Below are 26,639 nucleotides of genomic sequence, written 5' to 3' on the forward strand. Positions count from 1 at the left end.
TAAACTACCACAGAGTGGGCCATCGCCTTGAACTTCTCTTCTTCATTACACTAAGAGAATCAAATGCTACAGTAAGGTATTTGGCTCCCTATAGGGAGACAATTGTGGACCTATTACTTGCACAGGACTCACATACTGCACAATTAATAACCCAATGTCTTACAGCAGATGTGCAAAAATATTTGTGCGTGTGGAAGATGTGAGCTGTAGCCAGAATTTGAGGACAGTGGTTGACAGTAATGCTCCTCAGCTTTGCACACACAAATACTCAGTGTATTGTTTCACTTTTAAACATAATGGTTACTTTCCTAAAGAATACACAATTCCTTACTGAGTCACAATATATTTATTTAAAAGATATTCTTTCACTTTTCATATTGTTTTCAGTCGAAACAATTATCTTCATTCTGATTTGACAGTGCCAGCCATCGTCAAGCCCTGAATAAGATTCAACCATAAATAGGGTGACATGGGTCCAAAATATAATCCATAACTATGTTAGAATTTGTAAAACACATAGAATTTATTTATGCTTATTTTTTTACTTAGAAACAATATGTACAAGACTACTTAGTGATAGGTAGCAAAAAGGCAGTTCTCTTTAAATAAATTCCCCTAACTCCATTTTTCTTTCATATTCAAAGAAATCTTCCATATCTTCATCCATCATCTTTGAGAGCTCTGTCAAGATAACATCTAAAGCCTGAAAGATAAAAACATGTTCTGAGTATCATTAAAAATATATATTTGTAAATTAGCCAATAATAAGAAGACTCATTTCGGAATATCAACCAATACAGATTCAACTAACCTAATATGTTAAGTCACGGTCTGGCACACATGCACCTGGAAAGCATACTACAAGTTCAACTAAACAAACATAAAAGACTTTGGAAGAGAGTCAAATGGAAATGTTGTTTGATTATTGTCACTAAAAGATATGATCATCATATTGCAAAATCAAATAGAGTTTGTACTCTATGCCCTTGTTTCCTTCATTTCTTCTCCCTTGCTAAGTTTCTCCCCGCCTCTATCATCTATGCCCCTGCTATGCCTGTGCCGACACTTAGGTACAAAACCCATGTAACCTGCCTTCATTGTAAGCACTGTCTTGCCTGGGACTAGTGAACTGTTTTCGTTACTGTCTTGGACCGCTAGAGCTGGGACTCTACCTGCTTCAACGCCGCTCCTCGCCGGACCCGCTGCGCGGGTCCCGCTTCGTCTTCTTGCCTGCGGTGACCCTGCGTGTTGTGAGGACCTTTGGGGCATCATTGTTGCTGTTGGCGCGTGTGTGGGGAATATCAGGGCAGCGAGCTGACCCGCAGGGACTCAAAGTACCAGGAGTCCCTGCGTGAGGTCGAGACCCGCAACACCTGGGTCGCTCTCCCTGCCTGCCCCGCCCCTCCCTCAGCAAATAGGTGCCTGCAGCCGTGTAGCACCACTGGGATTGTCTGCTTTGCCTGGGACTAGTGAACTGTTTTTGTTGCTGTCTTGGACCGCTAGAGCTGGGACTCTACCTGCTTCAACGCCGCTCCTCGCCGGACCCGCTGCGCGGGTCCCGCTTCGTCCTTCTTGCCTGCGGTGACCCTGCATGTTGTGAGGACCTTTGGGGCATCATTGTTGCTGTTGGCGCGTGTGTGGGGAATATCAGGGCTGCGAGCTGACCCGCAGGGACTCAAAGTACCAGGAGTCCCTGCGTGAGGTCGAGACCCGCAACACCTGGGTCGCTCTCCCTGCCTTCCCCGCCCCTCCCTCACCACTTACCTTATTACTGGCCTCTGTTCCCGCTGCGCGGGAGCGCCCGGGGAGAAGCCCGGGCAAAGGGCGGGCCGTCTGAGGCCGAAGGAGGCCGGGCTGGGCCGTGTCTCTTTTGCCCGAACAGGGCTGCTTGTCCGTATACTTTACAGCTGTCAGGAAGTATCATGGCTTTAAGTCCCACTGTTGGTATATCACTGCTAGCAGGGGGATCGAACCAAGGGACCTTAGATGGTTACTTTACTAGGACTTCTCTAGAAGCTGATAGGGAGCAAGCACTGGTTGAGCGACGAATCGAGCATCGTCGCTCGATTGAATCCATGAAGGGTAGACGCCCATCCTTAGACCCCCTGCAAATGATTGTTTCACCTCCTCTGAGTATCCTTAGCTCATCTGAAGGCCCTGATGTTTCTCGATTAGACGGCACCCTCGTGCATTTCCACGAAAAATCTCCCGTACCTGACTTAAATGTTCCTTCGTCTCCCATTCCTGTACTCCCTGTTAGCGGCCCAATCACAGTAGGGAGATCCATCCTGAGCCACGTCCAATAGGTGCAGGGACCGCACAGATGGATAGAGCTAGGAAAAAAGCGACTCCTAAGGTGCAGGGGCCCCCTCCTAGAAAAAGGAGAATAAGGGGGGGTGAGCAACCTAAAGCCAAATTTAGTCACTTAGACTTTGGCAAAGCGCCCAAATCTCCTGTATTGCCCTTAGATAAGCCAGCAAGTACATCCCTACAGACACAATCCACGGGAAATGAGGTCGTTTCTTCTGCTCTCCTAGGTGGTATAGAGCAGCTAATTAAATCCCTCATGTTCCCGATCAAGCAAACACTAGATAGGTTGGAGCAAAGGTTAGGAACCCTAGAGCAAACTATTGCTGTTATTACTGGGATGTTAAAAACTTATGAGAAATCGACATTGCCCTCTCCAGCTCCCGCAGAACCTGCTGCTATTAGTACTACTCGCAGCAAAGAGGTAAATAAAACCACTAAATCCATCGTTAGTGTTAAGCAGAAGGCCCCGCCCAAAACTATCGAGCAGCCTGCACAGAATGATGGTAGAGTAGTTGCGGGGGGGCATAGTATTCTCCACCCAAGACCTGATAGCAATAGAGGGGTTTGTAATGTTCAAACAATGACTACGGAGCATAATGGGCGTCCAGTTGAGTTACCCCCTGAATCAGTACCATATGTGGTAGTCCTTACTGGAGTTCCCGCGTTAGCAGAAGGCAAAAGAGAGGGTTTCTTCCAGCTAAAGCATAAAGTTATGCATTGGTTGGCTCAGAATAGACCTCTCCCTCGCAATATCGATGGCGAGATCTTGCATTTTCGGCGCCTCCAATGGTTAGGTCGCAGGGTTAAGGACCTACAGGGGGATATTATTATTGTCAACTTTAGAGAGCAGGGAGTTGTTAGGCATATATTAAACTGGTTCCCGGGGAGTGGAAGTAATCTTATCACTCCCTACGACCTAACGTATTTCTATCCAAGACCCCTGGTGTGTCCCCCAGTGAATTCTGGGATCTTAGTTTGTGATAGACCTAGTCATCATCCCGCACCCTGAAGCAATTGGCCTGTGCCCCATGCACTGTACCCCTTGGCCATTAATAGATCATTTGGGTGGCACAATACCCCACCGAGTCATTGTGGTCCCAGATGGAGAGGTATACCAGGCCCACTGACCCCTTCGACCCCCTTGGACGTGTCAAATAGATTTAATGCCCTCTCGGGTATGAGCGATTGTGACTGACAGTCAGGGTCCTTAGGGTATTCCATACCTGCCTCCACGGAAGTGGAGGGATTGGCTGACTGTGGTAATACCCCTAAGACACCGATACCCGACCAGGGATTGTACTCTCCAGTGGCCATCCAATCTCCTAATCGATCCACACTAAGCAATCCAGTAGTGGTAGCGGAGGTTGTGAATTTAGATGACACAAGTGCTTCCTGTATAAAGAATTCTGCACATGTACAGGGAGGGTCGGATGGCAATGGACTGATGATGGGGTTATGAGTTGGAATATAGCAGGCATCTGTAGGAACCTGGATCTCCCCGAATGGCACTTACAGGTAGAACAGCACTGCATCTGCATCTTTCAGGAAACTTGGAGCCTTGAACCTGTTTATAAAGTTGGGTATTCCACATATTATCTGCCTGCCCTTCAGTCATCATCCGGGAGGGGCCGGCCTTCGGGGGGACTCCTCATCTGGGTGGATATCTCCCTGGGGTGTAGTATTACACAAAAGCATAGTGGCTCAATGGACATTCTTAGAATCTCACTGAAAGGCCCAGGATCTAGGGGGCACCTAGAGATTCTGAATGTGTATGCCAGAGGTACTAGAGGTAGCTCTCTTTCCCCCACTATAGTGTCACTGGAGAAAGTCTTAGATGAGTGTGGTGAGGATGCCCAAGTCATGATTGCAGGAGACTTGAACTGCACGTTCGAACCCCTTGCCGCAGAAGATATTCTGGGTGTGTTAGAGGATGATGCGAGGAGGGGTATTCCAGCACTATCTGCTGAGCCGATAAAGAGATGGTCAGAGAGGGTGACTCAGCTAAATTCTATGACCTTGGAGTACGGCTTGCGAGCTGTTAATGGAAGAACCACCTCTGACCCATTGGGCAGTCATACATACAACAGGGTTAACCACTCTTCCCGGATTGACTACATCTTGCTTGATTTTGATCTTTGGCAGTCTGTTGTGGATATGGCTGTAGTACCTACCACAGATAGCGATCACAATTTCCTTTCGCTTTCTCTAAGGCACCTATGGTTAAATCATAGTACCCCAACCCTATCACCAGTCAAAAGGACAACATCGGACGTCACTCTGTCTAATTGTGGTAGGCGCCTCAAATGGCGGAAAGTAGCCTCTGACGCACCAAAATTACAGGCTATAGATCAATTTTTGGAAACCACACTAAGCGAGATGGCAACAATCTCTTTAGATCAATCTGCCTTACCCAGGATTACGCTGATGTTCCAGGAGACTATCAACTCGATTGGTAATCTCTTCAAGGCGCAAGCACGTGTAGGTAGGCCGGATGGCCACCCCAGGTCAAAAGAAAAGCAGGGGTGGTATACGTCAAAATGTAGAGAATTGAAGGCGTGCCTCATTCAAGCTGTTAGGACAAAGTCGCAGCCCCTTGGGCTGCAGGCTAGAGCAGAATACAAACGAGTGATTGGGATTGCAAAAAAGGAATGGGAAGACGCATACTGGCAAACCCTTAGAGAAGCAAGCATTGGGTGGGATGCAGCCCGTTTTTGGAATACTATTAGGGAAAGGAACAGACCTGATAGTAACTTTATAACGTGCAATATAACTGGTCAGGCCTGGTTCGAACACTTTACTAACTTGTATTCGAACCATCAAGAGGCTTTTGCCCCCCCTACATCCTATGGACCCTTAGTACCCATGGGAAATGAAATAGTCTCCCCATTCACAATCAAAGAAGTAGAACACGCTATTAGGTGTATTGTGCCCCAGAAAGCAGCAGGACCCGACGGAGTTCAGGGGGATCTGCTGCGTTCAAACCTGCAGAGGTGGGGGAAGCTTATTCATTTTCTGATCAGTGCAATCGACAAAGGAGCAGCCATTCCCGACTCTTGGAAGGGGGCAGAGGTTGTCCCTATCTTTAAGAAAGGTCGGAGGGACGTCCCTGCCAATTACCGACCAATAAGTCTATTGGATTCAACCCAGAAGGTTGTGGGAAAGGTGGTCCTAGAAAGAATGCTCCAATGGATTAACGACGAAGAGATTCTGTCGGACTATCAGGCTGGTTTTAGGGCTGGAACGGGCACGATAGAGCAGGCCTTCAGGCTTTTACTACTATACTGGAAGGTGGTAGTGATAGGCGGAGGCAGTCTTTATTTGGCATTTATTGACCTGAAGACTGCCTTCGACCTCGTGCCCAGAGGACAGCTATGGGGCGTGTTAGCTGAAATGGGGATTCCACCAAACATCCTCTCTATCATAGTGCGCCTGCACGATGGCAATTACGCACAGGTGCGCTGGGGTACTGATGGCCAGAAAACTAGCAGGATCCCAGTGGCAAAAGGGGTGCGCCAGGGCTGCGTCCTGGCTCACACCCTTTTTTCACTCTATGTGAATGGGGTTGTGGACCACCTACTCAAACAACCTTCGGACGCACCATCATTGGCAGGGGAGAGAATTCCCACCCTTCTCTTTGCTGATGATACGCTCCTAATCTCAAAAAGCTCGGTGGGCCTACAGAGACTCTTAAACAACTTTCAGACCTTCTGTGACCAACGGGGCCTAGTAATAAATACAAACAAAACGAAGTACTAGGTATTAAATCCCCCCAAAAAATTAGGCCGTCCCCCTGTCCTTAGTGAAACCTCTCTGGAAAGGGTCACTGTTTTTGACTACCTAGGGATCCGTATCACAGATTCCATGCAGTGGACCCCTCATATATTAAAAATGACTCTTAACCATAAAAGGGTTACAGGGGCACTCGTCAGAGAGCAGAGATCTTCTTCGACCAAGCCTATTGCCCCTGTTTTGGATATCTACAGAGCGGTACAAAAGGGGGTGGTGATGGACGGAGCATCAGAACCAATCAAACACTCACACCCAGTCAACAGATCTGGGTTTGATCCATCACCGTTCTTTAGCCCACTCTGCCACCCCAGTTCAGACATGACCATATGCAAATCAGTCTGACCCTGTGCCTCATGGGAACAGTCCAGCCCGAACTGCCAAGCCATGCCTTCCCTGGACCGGAAACAAGCTTCCTAGGACCGGTTTCTGGCATTTCAGCCGTCTTCAGCCCGGCTTGCTTGAATCCAGTGGCAAAGTGAGCAAGGGACTCACGTCTGAGCATACCCTGCCAACTTATGGCGAACAAAGCGGTACAAAAGGGGGTGGTGATGGACGGAGCATCAGAACCAATCAAACACTCACACCCAGTCAACATATCTGGGTTTGATCCATCACCGTTCTTTAGCCCACTCTGCCACCCCAGTTCAGACATGACCATATGCAAATCAGTCTGACCCTGTGCCTCATGGGAACAGTCCAGCCCGAACTGCCAAGCCATGCCTTCCCTGGACCGGAAACAAGCTTCCTAGGACCGGTTTCTGGCATTTCAGCCGTCTTCAGCCAGGCTTGCTTGAATCCAGTGGCAAAGTGAGCAAGGGACTCACGTCTGAGCATACCCTGCCAACTTATGGCGAACAAAGCGGTACAAAAGGGGGTGGTGATGGACGGAGCATCAGAACCAATCAAACACTCACACCCAGTCAACAGATCTGGGTTTGATCCATCACCGTTCTTTAGCCCACTCTGCCACCCCAGTTCAGACATGACCATATGCAAATCAGTCTGACCCTGTGCCTCATGGGAACAGTCCAGCCCGAACTGCCAAGCCATGCCTTCCCTGGACCGGAAACAAGCTTCCTAGGACCGGTTTCTGGCATTTCAGCCGTCTTCAGCCAGGCTTGCTTGAATCCAGTGGCAAAGTGAGCAAGGGACTCACGTCTGAGCATACCCTGCCAACTTATGGCGAACAAAGCGGTACAAAAGGGGGTGGTGATGGACGGAGCATCAGAACCAATCAAACACTCACACCCAGTCAACAGATCTGGGTTTGATCCATCACCGTTCTTTAGCCCACTCTGCCACCCCAGTTCAGACATGACCATATGCAAATCAGTCTGACCCTGTGCCTCATGGGAACAGTCCAGCCCGAACTGCCAAGCCATGCCTTCCCTGGACCGGAAACAAGCTTCCTAGGACCGGTTTCTGGCATTTCAGCCGTCTTCAGCCAGGCTTGCTTGAATCCAGTGGCAAAGTGAGCAAGGGACTCACGTCTGAGCATACCCTGCCAACTTATGGCGAACAAAGCGGTACAAAAGGGGGTGGTGATGGACGGAGCATCAGAACCAATCAAACACTCACACCCAGTCAACAGATCTGGGTTTGATCCATCACCGTTCTTTAGCCCACTCTGCCACCCCAGTTCAGACATGACCATATGCAAATCAGTCTGACCCTGTGCCTCATGGGAACAGTCCAGCCCGAACTGCCAAGCCATGCCTTCCCTGGACCGGAAACAAGCTTCCTAGGACCGGTTTCTGGCATTTCAGCCGTCTTCAGCCAGGCTTGCTTGAATCCAGTGGCAAAGTGAGCAAGGGACTCACGTCTGAGCATACCCTGCCAACTTATGGCGAACAAAGCGGTACAAAAGGGGGTGGTGATGGACGGAGCATCAGAACCAATCAAACACTCACACCCAGTCAACAGATCTGGGTTTGATCCATCACCGTTCTTTAGCCCACTCTGCCACCCCAGTTCAGACATGACCATATGCAAATCAGTCTGACCCTGTGCCTCATGGGAACAGTCCAGCCCGAACTGCCGAGCCATGCCTTCCCTGGACCGGAAACAAGCTTCCTAGGACCGGTTTCTGGCGTTTCAGCCGTCTTCAGCCAGGCTTGCTTGAATCCAGTGGCAAAGTGAGCAAGGGACTCACGTCTGAGCATACCCTGGTCATGTCTGAACTGGGGTGGCAGAGTGGGCTAAAGAACGGTGATGGATCAAACCCAGATCTGTTGACTGGGTGTGAGTGTTTGATTGGTTCTGATGCTCCGTCCATCACCACCCCCTTTTGTACCACTTTGTTCGCCATAAGTTGGCAGGGTATGCTCAGACGTGAGTCCCTTGCTCACTTTGCCACTGGATTCAAGCAAGCCTGGCTGAAGACGGCTGAAATGCCAGAAACCGGTCCTAGGAAGCTTGTTTCCGGTCCAGGGAAGGCCTGGCTTGGCAGTTCGGGCTGGACTGTTCCCATGAGGCACAGGGTCAGACTGATTTGCATATGGCCATGTCTGAACTGGGGTGGCAGAGTGGGCTAAAGAACGGTGATGGATCAAACCCAGATCTGTTGACTGGGTGTGAGTGTTTGATTGGTTCTGATGCTCCGTCCATCACCACCCCCTTTTGTACCACTTTGTTCGCCATAAGTTGGCAGGGTATGCTCAGACGTGAGTCCCTTGCTCACTTTGCCACTGGATTCAAGCAAGCCTGGCTGAAGACGGCTGAAATGCCAGAAACCGGTCCTAGGAAGCTTGTTTCCGGTCCAGGGAAGGCCTGGCTTGGCAGTTCTGGCTGGACTGTTCCCATGAGGCACAGGGTCAGACTGATTTGCATATGGCCATGTCTGAACTGGGGTGGCAGAGTGGGCTAAAGAACGGTGATGGATCAAACCCAGATCTGTTGACTCGGTGTGAGTGTTTGATTGGTTCTGATGCTCCGTCCATCACCACCCCCTTTTGTACCACTTGGATATCTACAGGGCAAAGGGAGTTAGTTCCGCTTTGTATGGCGCTGAACATTGGGGTACTTCTAACACCAGCGCCCTAACTAGGTCTGAGAATAAGTTCCTAAAATGCATTATGTCTCTCCCGGAGAGTACACCTACGTTACCCCTCCTTTTGGACCTTGGTTGCCAGCAAATTAGCGATGTAGCAAGATTGCGTCCACTGCTCTTATGGGCCAGGCTATGGCGCGTCTCCGAACTCGCTAAGTATGCTAAAGGCCTAGCAGAGGTGATGTCTATGGTAGGCTGGTGTAGGATCAGATGGCTTACTGATGTCAAGTCTATGCTTGGCAAACTAGGCCTTAGTGAAGCTTGGGAAAATAGGTCTTCCCCTCCGAAAGCAGCCTTGAAAACCTTATATTGGAACTGGGTTAGAAGCAGAATTTCCATGGATTCTTCTCATGGTAGGCTCACAGAGGAGTTTTTAGTGCATAAGGATTCACCCTGCCTGGAGCTCTACCTGGATTTGGTCTGGAAGCCATATGACCGGGCCCTTTACTTTAGATTTAGAGTGGGGTCCCTCCCTGTGCGCGCCCTAACATCTAGCTGGAAACCGCCTTACCAGACAGTTGCGTTTTGTCCCTTCTGTAGTACTCCCAAAGAGTCAATTGAACATTTTTTGTTTGTTTGCCCGGCCTATGCTTGCCCAAGGCAAACATGGCTTAAGCCCGTGTGTAGGGCCTTGGGCACCAGGCATTCATCTGTGGCACTCCGAATCTTAATATCAGATACCCGGCCCTTGTATGTTTTTAGCCTTGCGAAATTTCTGTCATGGGCTTGGTCGATCAGGACAAAACGGTTGTTAATTACTGTTTAACTGGTGACTTTTAATCGTCTAATTGCTTGATAACTAGTTTCATTTTTACTATGGTTTTTCTTTTTTTTTGTGTTGCTTTTATGATGTAACAATCGAAATAAAGCTGTTAAACAAACTATCAGACTTTTTTGATGGTTTTTTTTCTTTTCTTTTGTTTTGTCTCTTCTTTTTTTCCATGCAGTCTGCAATTGAAAATGTGTGATTGTTTTCTAGTGCTTCGACATATCTTATAGTTTCTGATTAAAATGTATTGGGGTAGCCCGGCAATTTTGAGTTACAGAAAACAAAGCTTGTTGTGGTTCTTATGGATGAGAACAATACCCCGCCTGAAAGTTAAAACAAATGCAACATTTCAACATGTTTATCACTTCATTGAAACATTACTTTTCTGGTAAATGTACTTCTAGGCAGGATTTTTCATGGGACCGAAGTCCAGAGAGCCTTTACTTTCACCAGAAAGTAATGCGGAATCCAAAATCCATTTAAAATGATATTGATTAACAGCTGCAACTCCTGAAAACATTTACCCATCACATTTTATTAAGCTGCTATTTTGCTGGACTTTCTGTTTCTAAACTATTTGACCATTTAAAAAAGACAAGGACTGTCTGATGAAAAGCTACAAGTGTATGTGCTTTCATTAAAGTGGTTTATTTTTTATTTTTAGAAAGGTCTAAATACATTTAGGTTTATGCTCCAAACAAGCCTTACCTTTCAAAACAAAATGACAATTTATTTGGGAAAATTATAAAAGCCATTGCTGTGAATCAAAAAAAGTTTAAAGTGCGTGCTTTTGTCATTTTTTAAATCCTTTTATATTTAAATCAATATAAATAATTTACTGTTTTATCTCAAATCCATTACATATAAATCTTTAAAGGTATAAGTCAAAAATAGCAGTCAAGATTTCACTATGTAATATGATCACAAAATACCGTTCAAGATAATTATGCATTACTCTTGAATAAAGACTCTCACTGTCTCTTCAAATACTACATGATTTCGTTAAAAAAAACCTCATAAAAGGGCAACAAGGTTGCTATACAGTCCAGTTCACAAGTGCAACAGTATCTTTTTTCTCGAAACGGTTACATTTATCTCTTGATGTGAAGACCGACAAAGTGGCCTTCGTACTATTGGGGTAATTACATCTGGGTATGCATCAAACCTAACCTGTACCTTCTATGGTATCTAAAAGAGACCACAATTTTTCAGATCATTCATTGTCAGCTGAATGATTGTCCAGTCATTTTCAAAACACCCTTTGTACTTAGTAAGTTTGCTTAATGATAGCAAAACCACACCATCTGCTTAAAATAATATCACAATTTCCCCCATTAATTAAAAAGAAACAACCCACCATAACTGCTTGACCTGGCCCATTCTGCAGGGTCATCCCTACAAACTTTTTTTTTTGCCTTAATACTCCCTTTTTTGTGACCTCTTTTGGTTGGCTTTAGGATTCTGCGCACTTTACCACTGCTAACCAGTGCTAAAGTGCATATGCTCTGTACTCTAAACATGGTAACATTGGCTTATCCAAAATTAGCATATTTAATTTACTTGTAAGTCCCCAGTAAAGTGCACAACATGTGCCTGGGGCTTGAAAATTAAATGCTAATAGTGGGACTGCAGCCCTAATTGTGCCGCTCACTCAGTAGTCCTTTAAACATAGCTCATGACTGCCATTACAGAGCCTGTGTGTTAAGTTTTACACTGCCATTTCCACCTCGCAAGTTAAACTACTTGCCAGGCCTCCTTCCCTATTATTACATATAGGTCACCCCTATGGTAGGCCCTAGGCAGACCCATGGGCAGGGTGCAGTGTATTTAAAAGGTAGGTGTTAGACCTGGCATCCTTGGCGTGGTTTCCCCTGACTTTTTTTCCTCTACCTCCTACATTTTTGACACTGTGATGGATTTTGTTTTACTGGTTTAGATGCTTTAGGCACTTTGCCACTGCTAATCAGTGCCAAAGTGCAAGTGCTCCCTGGTTGAATTATCACTGTGATTGGTTATCCATGATTGGCATATTTGTTTTACCAGTAGGTCCCTAGTAAACGGCACTGAGTGTGCCAGGGCTGGTGATTCAAATGCTACTAGGGGGCCTGCAGCACTGATTGTGCCACCCACATGAGTAGCCCTAAAATGGTGTTTCAAGCCTGCCACTGCAGTGCCTGAGCGCAGTCTGTGAACTGCCATGTTGTCCTGGCCAGTGTACACATTGGCCAGGCCTGACCCTTCCCTTTTCTTACACATTGGACACCCCTATGGTAGGCCCAGGGTACCCCCCTGGGCAGGGTGCAGTGTACGTGAAAGGTAGGACATTTACTAGTGTGGGTAACATGTCCTGATAGTGAAATACTGCCAATTTCATTTTTCACTATTGAAAGGCTATCTTGCCCATAGGATAACATGGGGGATGTTGTGTAACATGTTTATCTGCATATCTTCCCATAGCAACAAGGTAGACAGATGGAATCTGGGATCCCTGAACTCAGAATTTAATAACACGTCTTTTAGTGAGATGTTTACTAAATTCTATGTTTGGAAATAGCACTTTTAAAAAGTGGCTATTTTCTTGTTCAGCGTTTTTGTTGTGTGCCTCTGCCTGTTTGTGGATTGACTGTCTGGTTTGTGAGTGACAGGGGCTGGGGTGGCTCCAGGAGACTGGGTGAGTCGGCACTAGGCTGAATGGACCCATCTGCATGTAGAGTTGTGGGGAGGAGTAGCACCTGGGTCTGAATAGGGATGTGCCTGCCTTCCACAATGCTGGCTCCACCTCCTGCGGTGTGTCTGATGGCCCTGGCCCACACTCACAAAGGAAGAAGATGTGCACTGGCAGAGTGCACCCAGAACTGGTTTGGACTGGGTCCAGGACCCCTCACACAGGAAGAACAAAGACTTTTGGGGTATAAAAGTAGAGCTGAGACCCCTGTAAAATTAGATTAGGAAACTTCGTGATCAAGAAGGAGTCCCTGCAAGAGAAGAACAGCCAGGAAGACTGAGGGAAAGTGCTGCCATTGCTGAGTGTCTGGAAGCTAACCTACAGTTGCTGTTACTCCTGAGGAAAAGGACTAAGGGACTCTGCTGCGTGCTGGGTCCCCCTTGCTTGAAGAGTAGCTGTGCTGTGTGCTTTGCCCCCTCTGAAGTCCACCTATCTCCAAGGGCCTGGCAAGAGCTGGCCTCCTGTTATCAAACTCAGGGACACAAAAGTTGCCAGAAGAAACCATCATGCTGGCGCTGAGTGCGTGTTGCTGTGCACTACCTGGGACCTTGTGAACTCTGCCCTGCCCCTCCTGCCTGCGTGTCATCAACTCGGTGTGCTATTGGCACACAGCGGGGCTTTGTGTGAGGTCTCCCGTGCCTCCTGAGCAACTGACTCGGCGCTCGAGAGTGCGTGCCCGTGCACTACCCTAGCCATCACCAAAGGGGCCCATATCACTGCCACCGACCCGGGAGCCTCATCGGCATTGTTCCCCCTTCACCCGCCTATGTCACGGCCAGGCCGCGCTGGGATTGGCCCCAGCATCATGGGTTGCCAGGCAACAGGGAGGCTCGTCCTGACGGAGCCGCGTTGAGTCCCGAGGAAGCGCCCGGTGTCTCCTAGCGACCGGGGCTTCCCCACGCTCTGCAAAGGAGATCGGAGTGTGCCCGAGGTAGGAGAGCACCACTTGAAAGGAATCTGCTTCACTGAAGTAAGAACGCGGACTGCCGCGCCCTCTCTCTCTCTCAAGGTAACCGGAGCCAGCGCAGAGGGGAGTTGTGGCGGAATGCACTGCAGGCGGGCCGTCTCGAAAGACGTGAAAGCCTGCAGGTGCTTGGCGCACGCCCGCACATTTCTGAGGGGGGTGATTCCAAGTGCAGCAGGGGCATTATAAAGGAGAGCGTCCTTCTGGTGATACCCAGACATTGAGGGCCATAGCTAGAGGCATTATCCTCTTTTGTGACTGTCACGCACTTGCGCATCGTAACGGGGGTGATTTTAAAAAGTGAGCACCTAAGTACAGCACACTCCATGCTACAGCGGGGGCATTCTATCGCCAAGGGCAGCGTCTTTACAGTGATACTCCCTACGCCTGGAGAGTCATTAGTGAAAGGCACATGAGTGTCATTGTGTAAGCAACTTTCCCACACTAAGAACAAGGGCTCACTGCCATATTGAGCCTGTAAGTGAATTTTTGCCATAAGAGAACATTACCAAACTGAGCTTTTGCTATAAGAGAACACTGCTAAGACAAGATTAATAGTGTATGTGATTTTTATGTCGTTTTGATCTGCCTAATCTATATAAAGATAACTTTATTTTTATAAGCAACTTGTGTAGTGTCCATTTGTGGTGTTTCACTATATTACTGTGAGTGTTGGTACAAATACTTTACACATTGCCTTGGAGATAAGCCTGTCTGCTCGTGCCAAGCTACCAAGGGGGTGAGCAGGGGTTATCAACAGTGTGTTTCCCCCTTGCCCTGACTAGAAGTAAGGGTCCCTATTTGGACAACGGTACCCACCTCTGCCAACTAGAGTCCCCCAGATCTAACAGTAGGACATGTAAAGCAGTACTCTGCTGGGGAAGATGGTGGCCTGTGATTAGGGCCGGTGCTGAGGTCTGGCATATAGAGCCAGCCAGGTGCATGTATGTCGGCTTGAGCACTGTCGTCAGTTCGCCCTGGGTCACTAGACTCCCTCCCATCTGTCATTGTCTTACCAGCAACCTCTGAGTAGGGATTGCTCTGCCTTTTGCTGCCTCCGATCTCCAACTGGTCTTCTGCCCTGCAGCCGGCAGCTATCAGGGCAGGAGCTGGTAGCATTGGAGCGCTGACTGGCTCCTGACGTAAAACCAGCACTGGAGCATAGCAGCACACTATTGGCTCTCTGCTGTTACTATCACATGTCGGCAGAGAAGGGGGCACAAAAACTCGGCTCTCCAAGCCTGGTCTGAGTACTCCAGTCAGCGACATCCCCAAGCTACAGAAGGGGAGGGGGTCTTCCTCTAAGCAGCAGGGCAACATTGTTGCAGGTCTGAATTCCCAGCTGCTGCATCTCTGCTACAGGACAGCCTCCCTGCTTGATTCATTATTTGTGGCTGGGCGGCGAATACTTAGCCTGTGGGTGGCAAGAATAGAGGTCTCACAGAGGAGGAAGGATCTGGCATCAAAGAATGGAGGCAGAAGAGGCACTGTAAGGATTTCTGGCAGGATGCCTGCAAGAGGATCAAAGAAAATATGCCAAGCAGGTATTGATGCCTCCCCTAAGCTGGAGAAAAAGTGCTTAATACCGGTCAAGAATATCTCTGTGAGCACTCTAAGTGGGAAGAAAGGGGATAAAGCCCCTATATGCCCTTCTGTTCCCCCCTCAAATTCTCAGGAAAGAGTGGAGGTTTCATTGGGCTTATCCACCTCAGAAACCACATCAGACGAGACGGGCCCGCAGTATCTGGAAAAGACACCGAGTTACCCTGTACTCAGCTCACAATGGATGCATTCTTAATAACAGGTCTGCCTCTGAAAGTGGTTGTAGTGACCAAGGACCTGGGCAAGGATTTAGGCCTGATTGATGCATCTGTGAGTAACCCCTCTCCTCCTGGCCTTAAGGAAGCACCATCTTTCAGTAACTAGTCGGCCCCGTATATCTCCATCTTGCCACCTCAACGTTTTCTGCCTGAGGTACCTGTGGTCTGTGGGCACTCCCCTCATTCTGAAGCAGAGCTCTCCACAACATTGAGCTCACAGACTAGGACAACATTTCTTCACGCTTCTCAGCTCCTGTACCCTGGCAGTCTGCAGCAGGCGGCGACAGGGGGTGATGGTCCAGAGGCTTTCTTTTTTTCTGACAGTGAACGGGATGAGGGCCTGGATCAAGTGGCTTCATCATTGCTGGTCTCCTATCTGAGTGATAGCAAGATATCTGTGGGGTCTGACTCTTCAGGTACTTCATCCCACTCGAGGGGCAGGTGTCGTAGCCATCCAGTTGATCCAGTGTAACAAGCTGAGAACCTGGTGCTGGCGCCATTCGATCAAGGTGTAATCGATCTCGCCCATTATCGGAGGTGTAAGATGAATTGCTATGGGATCCTGACGAGACAAGCTTGCTGCAATGAATTGCTCTCCCCTGTGGGCAGCTCTTCCATCTATGCCATCTTCATTCTCTGATCAGGATGTGGGGAGGAAACCCCCATCTGCTGTTGAATACCCCCTGGCTGGCCTGCCTCAGGATTCCCCCACGCTGGGGGCCATTTATTGTCTCCTTTTACATCATAGAGAGGATTACGGAAAGGATTTGTTGGCTTTGAAGACCTCACATCTCAAGACTCAAGTGGTTCTCCGGAAACTTTCTAAAACCATGGATATCATTAGGTCATGACTCCTAGTAGTTGAAGCTTCCCAGTCAGTTCTTCAAAAGGTAGGGGAAATTAAAAGCTCGGAGATTACCCAGCATGAAAGGAAGACCACTATTCTCAAGGGTGGAGGACTTGGAAAAACAGTCTCCTAGGAACAGTTTGCGGTGTTAGGGTTCCCCGAGGGGGCTGAAGGGAATGATCCCTGTGGCTTTGTGCTTCACCTGTTCCGAGAGTCCTTCCCCATATTGAGTGATTGGGATATAGATTGTATGATATAACACGCACACTGTTTCCCAATTCGACTTCCCAGCAAGCCCTTCAGGTACCCTCGGACTATATCACTCTACATTGGCAATTTTATTCTTCGTCAAGAGATCTCTCGCGTGGCTGCTCCTAAGCAGTCAGTTAAAGCTAGCAGCATCGATTTCTTTGTACGATCGGATTTTTGCCACCAAAAAGTCGTAAGGTGCTGGCAGCTCCAGGAACACATTGAGGCATAACAGAAGCTTGGGGCCTTTGTCTCTCTTATGAAGCATGCAACTCTGTGGATTCGGAATGATGGTCAGATCTTCTATTGCTATGACAGTTTAAAGGTCCAGGAACTGTTAATCAGGTGGCAACCAGGGATCTGCGGACACTTCGTCTTGTTCTGTTTTTTCTTACATTCTTTCTTTCTTTCTTTTCTCCATGTTGAGTGCAAAGGTTTTTTTTTGGGTTTTCACATTATGGCATTTCCAAGTCGGGTGAAAAAAAAGCTTTAAGATTCAGTAGAGAAGGGACCAACCCTTTCTCTGCTGGGAAAGTCAAAGGCAGGGTCTAGGGAGCCATGGCGGAGCAGTTGGTTTATGGGCTGGTCTCTTTTTCCGCTGTAGGAGTCATTTTCTCTTGCTACTTATTTTCTGGTAATGTCTTCCTTTCTTTTTGGAATTTGGCATAGGTCTGTCTTTTACTTTTCTCTCTTTCAGTTGGCTCTTTATCTTAAAAATCTCTTCTTCAAGTCATTCCCCTGGGCAGTTGGGGTGGTCAGGCCTTGGGTGGATCGGGCATGGGACCCCATCATCAAACAAACCCTAGGAGTAGGGGCAGCGGCCCTAGGTGTATGGGGCACAGCACTGGGGGAGTTGGGTGGTTCGCCAATATGGGAGCCGGGGTTAGAGTTCAGGTGGGCTGGAGGGGAGGAGGATCGGGAACTGGGTTCACTTCTCTCTCTTACTGAGCATCAGGGGCAGCATTTTTGGCAATCTGACTTGAAGTAAGGCTGTCTACAGTGGTTAAAAGGGTTATCAGAATATTTACATACATGGTTCTTTACAAACTGTAAGGTGGAGGGAGGAGTACCTTGTGGATCTTATGTGCTAATGAGAACAGCTAGTAATAGCAGCAGTCCCGTTCAACAACTACATATCTTTCATGGAATATCAATGGTGTTAAATCACTTTATAAGCAGAAACTGGTATGGGAAGAACTCAATATGCTGCAGCCTCAAATTCTCTGTCTCTAGGATTCTCATCTGTCTCAGACAGAAGGTTTATTTTTAAAAGAGCTTGGCTATCAGACGCTATCCCCCTCCTGTTACTCTTCCCCCAGAGGGGGATCACACTTTTAGCTCAGGATAGCAGGTGGGGGGTACTGCAACAAAAGATAAAAGTTTGGGGTTGGCTGATAGCGACGATTCAGATGGATAGTCATCGGTTTACTATTTATGTGCTATATCGTCTGAATACGGATGATCCGAAGGTCTTTGACTTCCTTGTATCTGAACTTCACCTTTGGGCTCACTTACATCATCTGTGGTAACTTGAATGTGACACTGTGTCCCAAAAAAGACACAGTATCCCAGCATGTATCCTCTGACCAGCTTTCTGGTGTGCCTGCTCGACGGGGCAAGTATCGGCACCTGGGGGGCAGTTCACCTGCCACTCTCCTCATATGCTCTGGTTGACCTTTGGTGGTTTAAGCATCTTTGGAATCTGGGGTTTACATTTTACTCTGAGCCCCATAGACCTTTTTCCAGGCTGGATATGTTTTTGATGATCAGTACTCTGGTTTCGGCCTTACGAATTACACTCAACGTGCTGGTCCTGTCAGACCACAACTCTCTCTCATTATCTATTTCATTAGAGGGGGTTAAACAGGCATTAGTCCCTCAAAGGTGGACATTTGGACTTAAGCTTCTGTTGGAAGATGTGTATGTTAGCTCCATCAATACACATTTAAGCAAATTCCTTGAATTTAATATTGGATCAGCTCGACTACCGGTGGTCTGGGATGCTCTCAAAGCCATGTCTCAAGGACAGACTCTCAAATTTGCCTCCCATTGATGGAAGCAAAAGACACACAATTGATGGATGGAAGGCAGAAATGACAGAAGAAACTGTTGCCCGACGGGCTCTCAGTGCTTTAGAATACTGACCTGGACTTTTGTCTCATGATAAAGGATGGGCCACGGGCCAAGTGGCTCTGGGAGTAGGCTACAATTCTCAGAGCCTTCCTTAGGAAACAAATCTGGGATAGAGCGGTTTAGAATGAAAGGGCTCGGCAGTTGACCTACTTTGAAAATAGTGAGGAAATGGGGCACATTTTATTATTTAGGGTAAGAGCTAGATCTACCTCAAATATCATTCACCTGATCAGGGATGAGAATGGGTCCTTAGTCACTGATCCAGCAGCAATTTGCGAAGCTTTTTGCAGGTTCTATCAGGACTTGTATAACGAGGACTGCTTATTCTCCCCTAAGGTACCCAGTGATTTAAGTTGGAACTATCCATTACCTTTGGGGAGGTCAATTACACCATTAGCTCTCTGGCCAGAGGGAAGGAGTCTGGTCCAGACAAGATTCCATTAGAGTTTTATGCCACTTTGTTGCAGTACATGGCGGCAGTATTGAGGGACCTGTTTAATTCTCGTGATTTATTGGATAGGGTTCCTGAGTCATGGAGGGAGACAAAGATTGTTATCTTCCCTAAAAAGTGGAAAGATCCTACACTTTGTGGGTCATATTGCCCAATTTCTCTAATCAATACTGATTCCAAGGGCTAAACGCATGTCCTTGTTCACCGTTTGTGTGGTATTAATGCGGATCTGGTGGATCCAAACCAGCATGGTTTTATTCCAGAACCTGACACAACATCTCATGTCAAACCTGCTATTGCGGCTCGGGAGGTAGCCTTGGTCGGGGGTGGGTCAATCAATATAATATGTTTGGACGTGGAGAAGGCCTTTGATAGGGTCTTCTGACACCTCCTATGTGGGGTCATAGGAATTACGCCCAGTTTTTGTCTCAAGAGTCAGACGTCTCTTTTCGGGTCTCAAGGCTAAGATATGTAGTGCAGGGGAACAATCAAATCCCATTTCCATATTCCGCGGGTCCAGACAGGGGTGTCCTCTTTCTCCTCAGTTATTCGCTGTCTATATCCAAATATTTATTAAGTCCCTGAAAAAAAACCATAAGAGATACAACCCATGAGACTCAATCACTTTGAAGTAAAAATCCTAGCTTATGCGGATGACATTAACATTTTGACCCCTTCCCCGAATAGTGATCAACATGCTCTAGTGGAAACGGCTCAGTCATTTGGAGAGGCTGCCAGATACAAGTTAAAACAGGAGAAGACTCAGATTTTATCCAATGTGGTCCCTCCTGAACAGGACAGGAGGTGGGTTAAGTCTCTGGTATAACTTTGGGTTACCCTAACGGTTAACTCTCTTGAGATCTTAGAAAATAACTATGGTAAGCTGTTCCAACACTCACTGGAGGTGTTTCTTAAGTGGAACCACTTGCATTTGGGGCTTATCTGCTGCTGTAATCTTATTAAAATGATTATCCTTTCGCTGTATTCCTCTTTTTCTACCGGTTGTCTTTTTTAGTGAAGTCAAGCCATTATGGCAGAAGTTTATTTGGTTATATTGAAAGCCCCAGTGCAAGATCCAATTCTGAGAGGGAGGGTTCTTCCCAGTTCTCAGGCTCTATTATCTGGCTTCTTTCTTCTCACAACATCAGTTGGTACTGGGGTGGGGTCATTGGCCTTTGGACCATATGTTTAGTGAATTCCATCCGTTGGGGGAATCGATCATCCCTGGCACGGGCATAGTAGATTCAATATATTTCAAGCTAACCCGATTTAAGACGTTAAATGTCTTCCATCTTATTTGGGGTTCCTTCAAGAGAATATTTCTTGGCATTACCCCTTTCAATCAGCTCACATATTTGGGCTATAACCCCAACTTTCCAGACCGTATTCAAGAGGGTTTCAGGGAGACTTGGGTAAGGTCAATCTCCTGACTCTTTAATCCATCGTTTATTTGCTCACCACTCCACTCCAGCTTGGACCCAGCCATATGAAAGTTAGTTTTGACCCTGCTCCCCATGGGAACAGTTCAGTCCAAACTACCAGGCTAGGACCTCTCTGGACCGGAAACAGCATCCTGGTACCGGTTTTGTAGTATCACCCCTCATCAGTCAGGATAGCTTGAATCCAGTGGCATAGTGAGCAAGGGACCTACATACGGGTATATCCTTCTCAATTAGGGTGACAAAAGCAAAAAGAATAAATGATGGACAGTATTCTGAACAAATCAAAAATGGTGCAGCGAGCAGCCAAACAATGGATTTAACCCAGCTCTGTGACTAGGGGTGAATGTCTGATTTGTTCAGCATTCAGTCCACCATCTCTTCTTTTTGCACCTTTCTAAAAGTAGCATTTTCAGAATTGTGACGTAAAATCTGACTTTACCATTAAAGAGGGTTTTAAATTTCAATTCCTCAGCACAAAACATGACATTCCCACCTTCTCCCACACAAATGTTATCACTTATCAAATGTAATGAGGTAACACAATGTTATCCTATAATAGAGTTAGGCCTTGTATTGGTGAAAAACGAATTTAGGAGTTTTTCACTACGAGGACATGCAAAATTTAATAGTTCATGTCCAACTTTTTTAATGCAATGCACTCTGCCCCCATGGACTGTTTAGAGCTTACCCGAGGGGTGGGTTGTATGAACTAAAAAGAAGAGTTTAGAACTGTCTAAAAGTTTATTTTATGAGGTCGAAATGGCAGCTTAAAACTGCACACACACACTGAAATGACAGCCCTCGGGACATGTTTTAAAAGGCTACTTAAGTAGGTGGCACAATCAGTGCTGCAGGCACACCAGTACCATTCAATTTACAGGCCTTAGATACCTGTAGTACCACTTTACTAGGGACTTACAAGCAAATTAAATGTGACAGTTCTGTGTAAGCAAATTTCACCATGTTTAAAGGAGAGAGCACCAGAACTTTAGCACTGGTTACCAGTGGTAAAGTTTACAGAGTCCTAAGTCAAACAAAAACAGATTTAGAAAAACAGGAAGAATGAAGGGAAAAGGTTTGCAGGTGACCCTGCCGAGACGGCCAGGTCCAACAGGGGGGCAGCAAAAACGCAAAAACCACATCCTCTCTAATTGCAATAATAGCTATTCTAGATGTGTTTCTGTATACTGGGGTGCAGTAAAATAAAATCCATTAATTTCTGTGCCTAAACACTGTGCAAACTCCAACCTTGAAATTATCAACGAGAATGCTGGGATGAATAGAAATTTTAAGAACTGCAAAGGAAGCAGAGTGAAGGAGTCCATGCCATTCTCATGAGGATTGGGTTTCAATGCTGAGGAGGGTGGGGCTCGGAGACATATGGCATTCCTATGTACAGAAAAAGCAAGCCCTAATTCCATTTGAGAGAGTCTCTAAATTGTAAAAACACTTTTAAACTATGCTAAAGGAGTAGAAGTAGACAGAGTTTGGTAGTCTGATTAGGGCACCCAGACTACAGGGTAAAAGTGGGTTGATGTGATGGCCCAAAAAAGAACTGTTTTAAGTCAAGATCACTCTGGTGTTCCAAGCGGCCAAACAAAAAAGCAGCCCAGAGAACAGCGAATTATGAATGAGTAGTACAGGAAATGAAAAAGGTGTGGGGTAAATCAAAATGGATTGCACCATAGCTTGACTGTCATGCGGAATAGTGCAGTGCAAGAGAGGTGTGCTGTGTCATAAAACAATTCACCCAGTCAGTTAGTTTTCTGTGATAAATTGTCCCACCACCAATTTTTGCATCATATACTATGCAAGAAGTATGACAGTACCAACTGAAGATAAGATCCACAGAAAATGTTTTTGCCAACTACAACATGACATATATTTTCTGGAGATACAAGCACTTATCAGGATAGATTAGTAGGAATTACTATTGCTTTACATGAGTTCAGGAAATATATTTTTTTTAAAGTAAACCAAAGCAATACAACTTTGAGTATGCAAGTGATTGTTAAATCCATTTACAGCCTAATTACAAGGTGTACTTTAGTTCTGATGGGGTCAATAATGGCAATTACTGTCCCATCAGAACTATGAGATCCATAGAAAAATTGTGGATTTGCTTTGTTTCACCTTGCGATTTCAGCTGTGAAAGCAAAATAATCTCAGACGAGAGTCTGATGAAAAATTAGGATTTTCCAGAAAATAAGATTAGATTTACAAATGTCCTGGTTTTCCTCCTTTCCATGGAGACCCAGAGGGTCCAACTTAAAGCCCCATTTGCTCCACCCCTTCAGAGTTCTCAGAGTTATAGTTGCCCCCAATATTTGTAATTCTGGTGGCGGGCATGACAACAGGACCTTGTAGAAATAATAATGATTATCAAAGATAATCAAAGGATCTGGTAGTAATATAATTGTCATATAATGACTAGTTATGTCATAATTAACCCAGTATTCTTAAAATGGAAATATAAGGACAAAAAAGTACTTACTGACTCCTCAAAGATTTTTTCATGAAAGTGCGCAATGGGAACATTTTCTAAGGTGGCTTCTTGATGCTTCTGAATACTTAAGCACTGATGGAGAAGGATATCCACTAAGCAACCTGCAAGATAATATGTACTATCAAATCCATTTCAGTAAGCACGGTCTATGATTATGTCAGCATCAAATGTCACCATAAAACTATGTAGCACACCTAGAAGTTAAACACATGATGTACAAATATTTTCATATTTTAACCGGTATATTTCTAAAGTCTTTATTACCATTTTAAGGGCCTCATGTAGGTAAATAAATATTACCGTTTCTTAAATACCGAGCCGTACCGAATCGGTATTTAAGAATCGGTAAGTTACATGTAGGTAAAAATTCGGTAACAGTTACCGAATCGGTAACATTCGGTAATCATGAATCGGAAATCACCGAATCGGTAAATACCGAGGTGGTATTTACCGAATCGGTAAATACCGAGGTGGTATTTACGGAATCGGTAAATACCGAGGTGGTATTTACCGATTCGGTAAATACCGATTCGGTGTATACGGAATCGGTAAATAAAATCACATGACTTGATGAAATAGCTAATCCTGTGCAACCACACCCCACCCAACCAGGAAGTGGCCACACCCAGGCAGGTGTACATAATCAGCCGACCCTGGAGAGGCTTGGAGTGCAGAGGAGAGGCAGGGAGCCAGTGCCTGTGCGAGCGGAAAAAGAACATCATGTCCAGCCAGAGGACACAGAGAGATGGAGGGGAAAGGAGGAGGAAGCTGAAATTCAGCCCCAAGGAACTCCAGGTGCTGGTGGAGGAGGTGGTGAAGCAGCACCAGAAGCTGTTTGGAAGGCAATCCCTGCAAGTGCCTGAGGCTGAAAAGCGCAACATTTGGCTGGCCATCCAGGCGCAGGTGAATGCTGTGGGAGTGACCCACAGGGACATAGAGGTCCTTAAAAAGCGCTGGTATGACCTGAGGATTGTAACCAAGAGGAAGATGGGCGACATCCAGAAGGAGGCCAGCCAGACTGGAGGTGGAACCAACAGGGCACCTGCCCTCACCGAACTTGAGGAGCTGGTGGGGTCCACAATCGAGCATGAGAGCGTCGTGGGTCTTGGGGATGCTGACAGCTCTGCCAGAGCCGCCACACAACAAGGTAAGACGAAAGCACAGCAATGTAGCCCCCCCTAACCCTATCCCACATCCCCCATTGTGAAACGAGAATCCCACTCCAGTCCACATGTGTCAGTGCAGACAGGCAATGCATTCTGGGAGATGTAGTCAGGGAAACACCAACCATGAAGTAAATGGCACAGGGCAACAAGGCATGTCACACACATGAGGCACAAGGAGGCAGAGGACAAATTGGAATGTGAAATGATTTATTGTGACGCTTGCAATGCAGCCCTTCGGGGACACTGAGCCAATGTTGTATTTCTGTCCACAGATGTGACATCATGCAGGACAGGGCATGCTGCAGGAGAGAGGGCACACCGGCCACAAATATCACCTCTGGCCAGCACAAGTTCAGCCCAGGGAGCAGGGCCACTGGCAGCCGCACCACCAACACAGGCAGCCTCGCCTCACCCAGAGCCAGCATCACCTCACCCAGAGCCAGCATCACCTCACCCAGAGCCAGCATCGCCACTCATGTTTGAGTCACCGGCCACATCTCCGCTTGCAGGTGTGAGAATGAGGAGGCGTCCAGCAGCCAGGCTACGAGCCTTAGACACCTCGTCTGACGACAGCATGGGCCCTGAAGAACTCACCAGGCCCCAGGAAGGGAGCCATGCCACTGTGCCCTACACCTCACAGGCAGCCCAGACGGGAGCAAGAGGGCGCCGCAGGTCGCGTGTCCAGAGTCCACCAGCACCCATTGACAGCCATGGTGTCTTCTCGGGGCTCGAGGGCCAAATGTTGAAACAACAGCGCCTGCAAACAAAGGCAGTCATGTCAGTCCAGAGGCACATGCGGGTCATGAAAACTACATTAGTCAACATGGACAATAACATCAGCGCTATGGCAGCGGGCATTCGGGAAATGTCCCAGTCAATCCAGCAATTGTGCAGCAAATTAGATGCTGACATAGAAGCACGGCGCCGGGAACGGCAGAGGAGGGACACTACCACCAGGGCACTCAACCGTCTGGCAACTGCCACTTCTCTACTCTGCCGGCGCTCTGTGTCGATGCAGGAGAGCCTGACACACTGCTGCAGCGACCTGTCTCGGGGGATGGTGCAGGTGACAAGTGCACTAGGGGTGCTATTAACTAGTCAGCCGTCGACAACTGCTGCAGGGGATGCTGCGGAGAGCATCGACACCAGCAGCAGGAGCAGCATCACACCCCCTGTTCCAGAAGGACGCAGGAGCAGCAGGCGGCTTGGGGTTGGCTCTAGTGAGGATGCACAAGCCGTGCCATCCACCACTGCAGCGCGTATGCGCAAACATTGATGCAGCCCTGCTTAGCCACTTCCCAATGGGTGACGTAACCCTGGACTTCCTCCTTGTATATATGGTATATTGCCAGATTGGCTTGTTCTTGTGTTCATGGCGTGGTGCCGCATTAAAACTACGTCATGACTTATCACAACTGGCTGTGTCCCCTTACTTACTCAGAAATAGTTGCATGTGATCTCTGCCCGTCTCTCTCTCCCATCGATTGCAGTTGCCACTCTGGCTGCGTTGCACTCTGGCTGGCCTGACTCATCCTCGTTGTCCTCAAAATATGTTAGTTCCACATCTGTACCTTTTTTCGTGGCAAGGTTGTGCAGCATTGCACAAGTGGCAATGATCTTGCAGCAGTGGATGGGTGTGTACTGGCGTGCGCCTCCGCTCTTGTGGAGGCATCGGAACCTGCTCTTCAGTAGTCCAAACGTGCGCTCCACCACATTGCGTGTTGTTTTATGTGCCACGTTGTATCGTCTCTCACTCTGGGTTGATGGGTGTGGGAAGGGAGTGAGGATGAATGACCGGCAGGCATATGCACTGTCGCCTAGGTGAGAGGAAGGGAAACATCAGTCACATGCCTCTATACACTATGATTTGCAGGTGTCAAGGGGCGTCACTGTTACTTACCTAGCAGGTATCCCTCTCCAAATTCTCCGGCACTCAGTCGTGTGTAGATCCCACTGTTCTGGAAGATGTACGAGTCGTGGGTGCTCCCAGGAAACTTCGCAACAATATCAGTGATGATGTTCCCTGCATCACAGATCACCTGCACATTGATGGAGTGGGTGGACTTTCTGTTCCTGTAGATGTGCTCAGTGTCAGCTGGTGGGCAGATTGGGATGTGTGTGCCATCAATACAGCCAATGACATGGGGGAACTGTGCCATGTGATAAAAGTCTGTTTTGGTTTTCTGCAGTGCAGCCTGTGTGTTTGGGAAGCTGATGTAGTGGTGCATTCTCTGCATCATGGCATCCAGGAACTTCCTGAAGAAACAGGACAGGCAACTCTGGGATACACCACCCACCGCAGCTATCACCACCTGATAACTGCCGGATGCCAGTAGATGTAGGCTGCAGAGCACCTGCACATGTGGTGGTATGGCGTGCGCCCTTCTTATTGGCTGGTCCAGGAGTGGGTGCAGGTCCC

General features: G+C 47.3%; 1 protein-coding gene across 1 annotated transcript in view; it reads right to left on the minus strand.

Moving 5' to 3' along the window:
• Positions 1-343: 343 nt before the first annotated feature.
• LOC146861498 (uncharacterized) overlaps positions 344-26,639 on the minus strand; it is a 186,820-nt gene continuing 160,524 nt past the window's right edge. The window contains exons 11-12 of the mRNA XM_085646445.1: positions 23,043-23,155; positions 344-703 (exon numbers count right to left, since the gene is read on the minus strand). Coding sequence (XP_085502571.1) covers positions 602-703; positions 23,043-23,155 — 215 coding nt within the window. The 3' untranslated portion in view covers positions 344-601. The remainder of the gene's footprint in view (positions 704-23,042; positions 23,156-26,639) is intronic.

Source organism: Triturus cristatus, chromosome 3_1, assembly GCF_964204655.1.
Source record: "Triturus cristatus chromosome 3_1, aTriCri1.1, whole genome shotgun sequence".
Classification (NCBI taxonomy): Eukaryota; Metazoa; Chordata; class Amphibia; order Caudata; family Salamandridae; genus Triturus; species Triturus cristatus.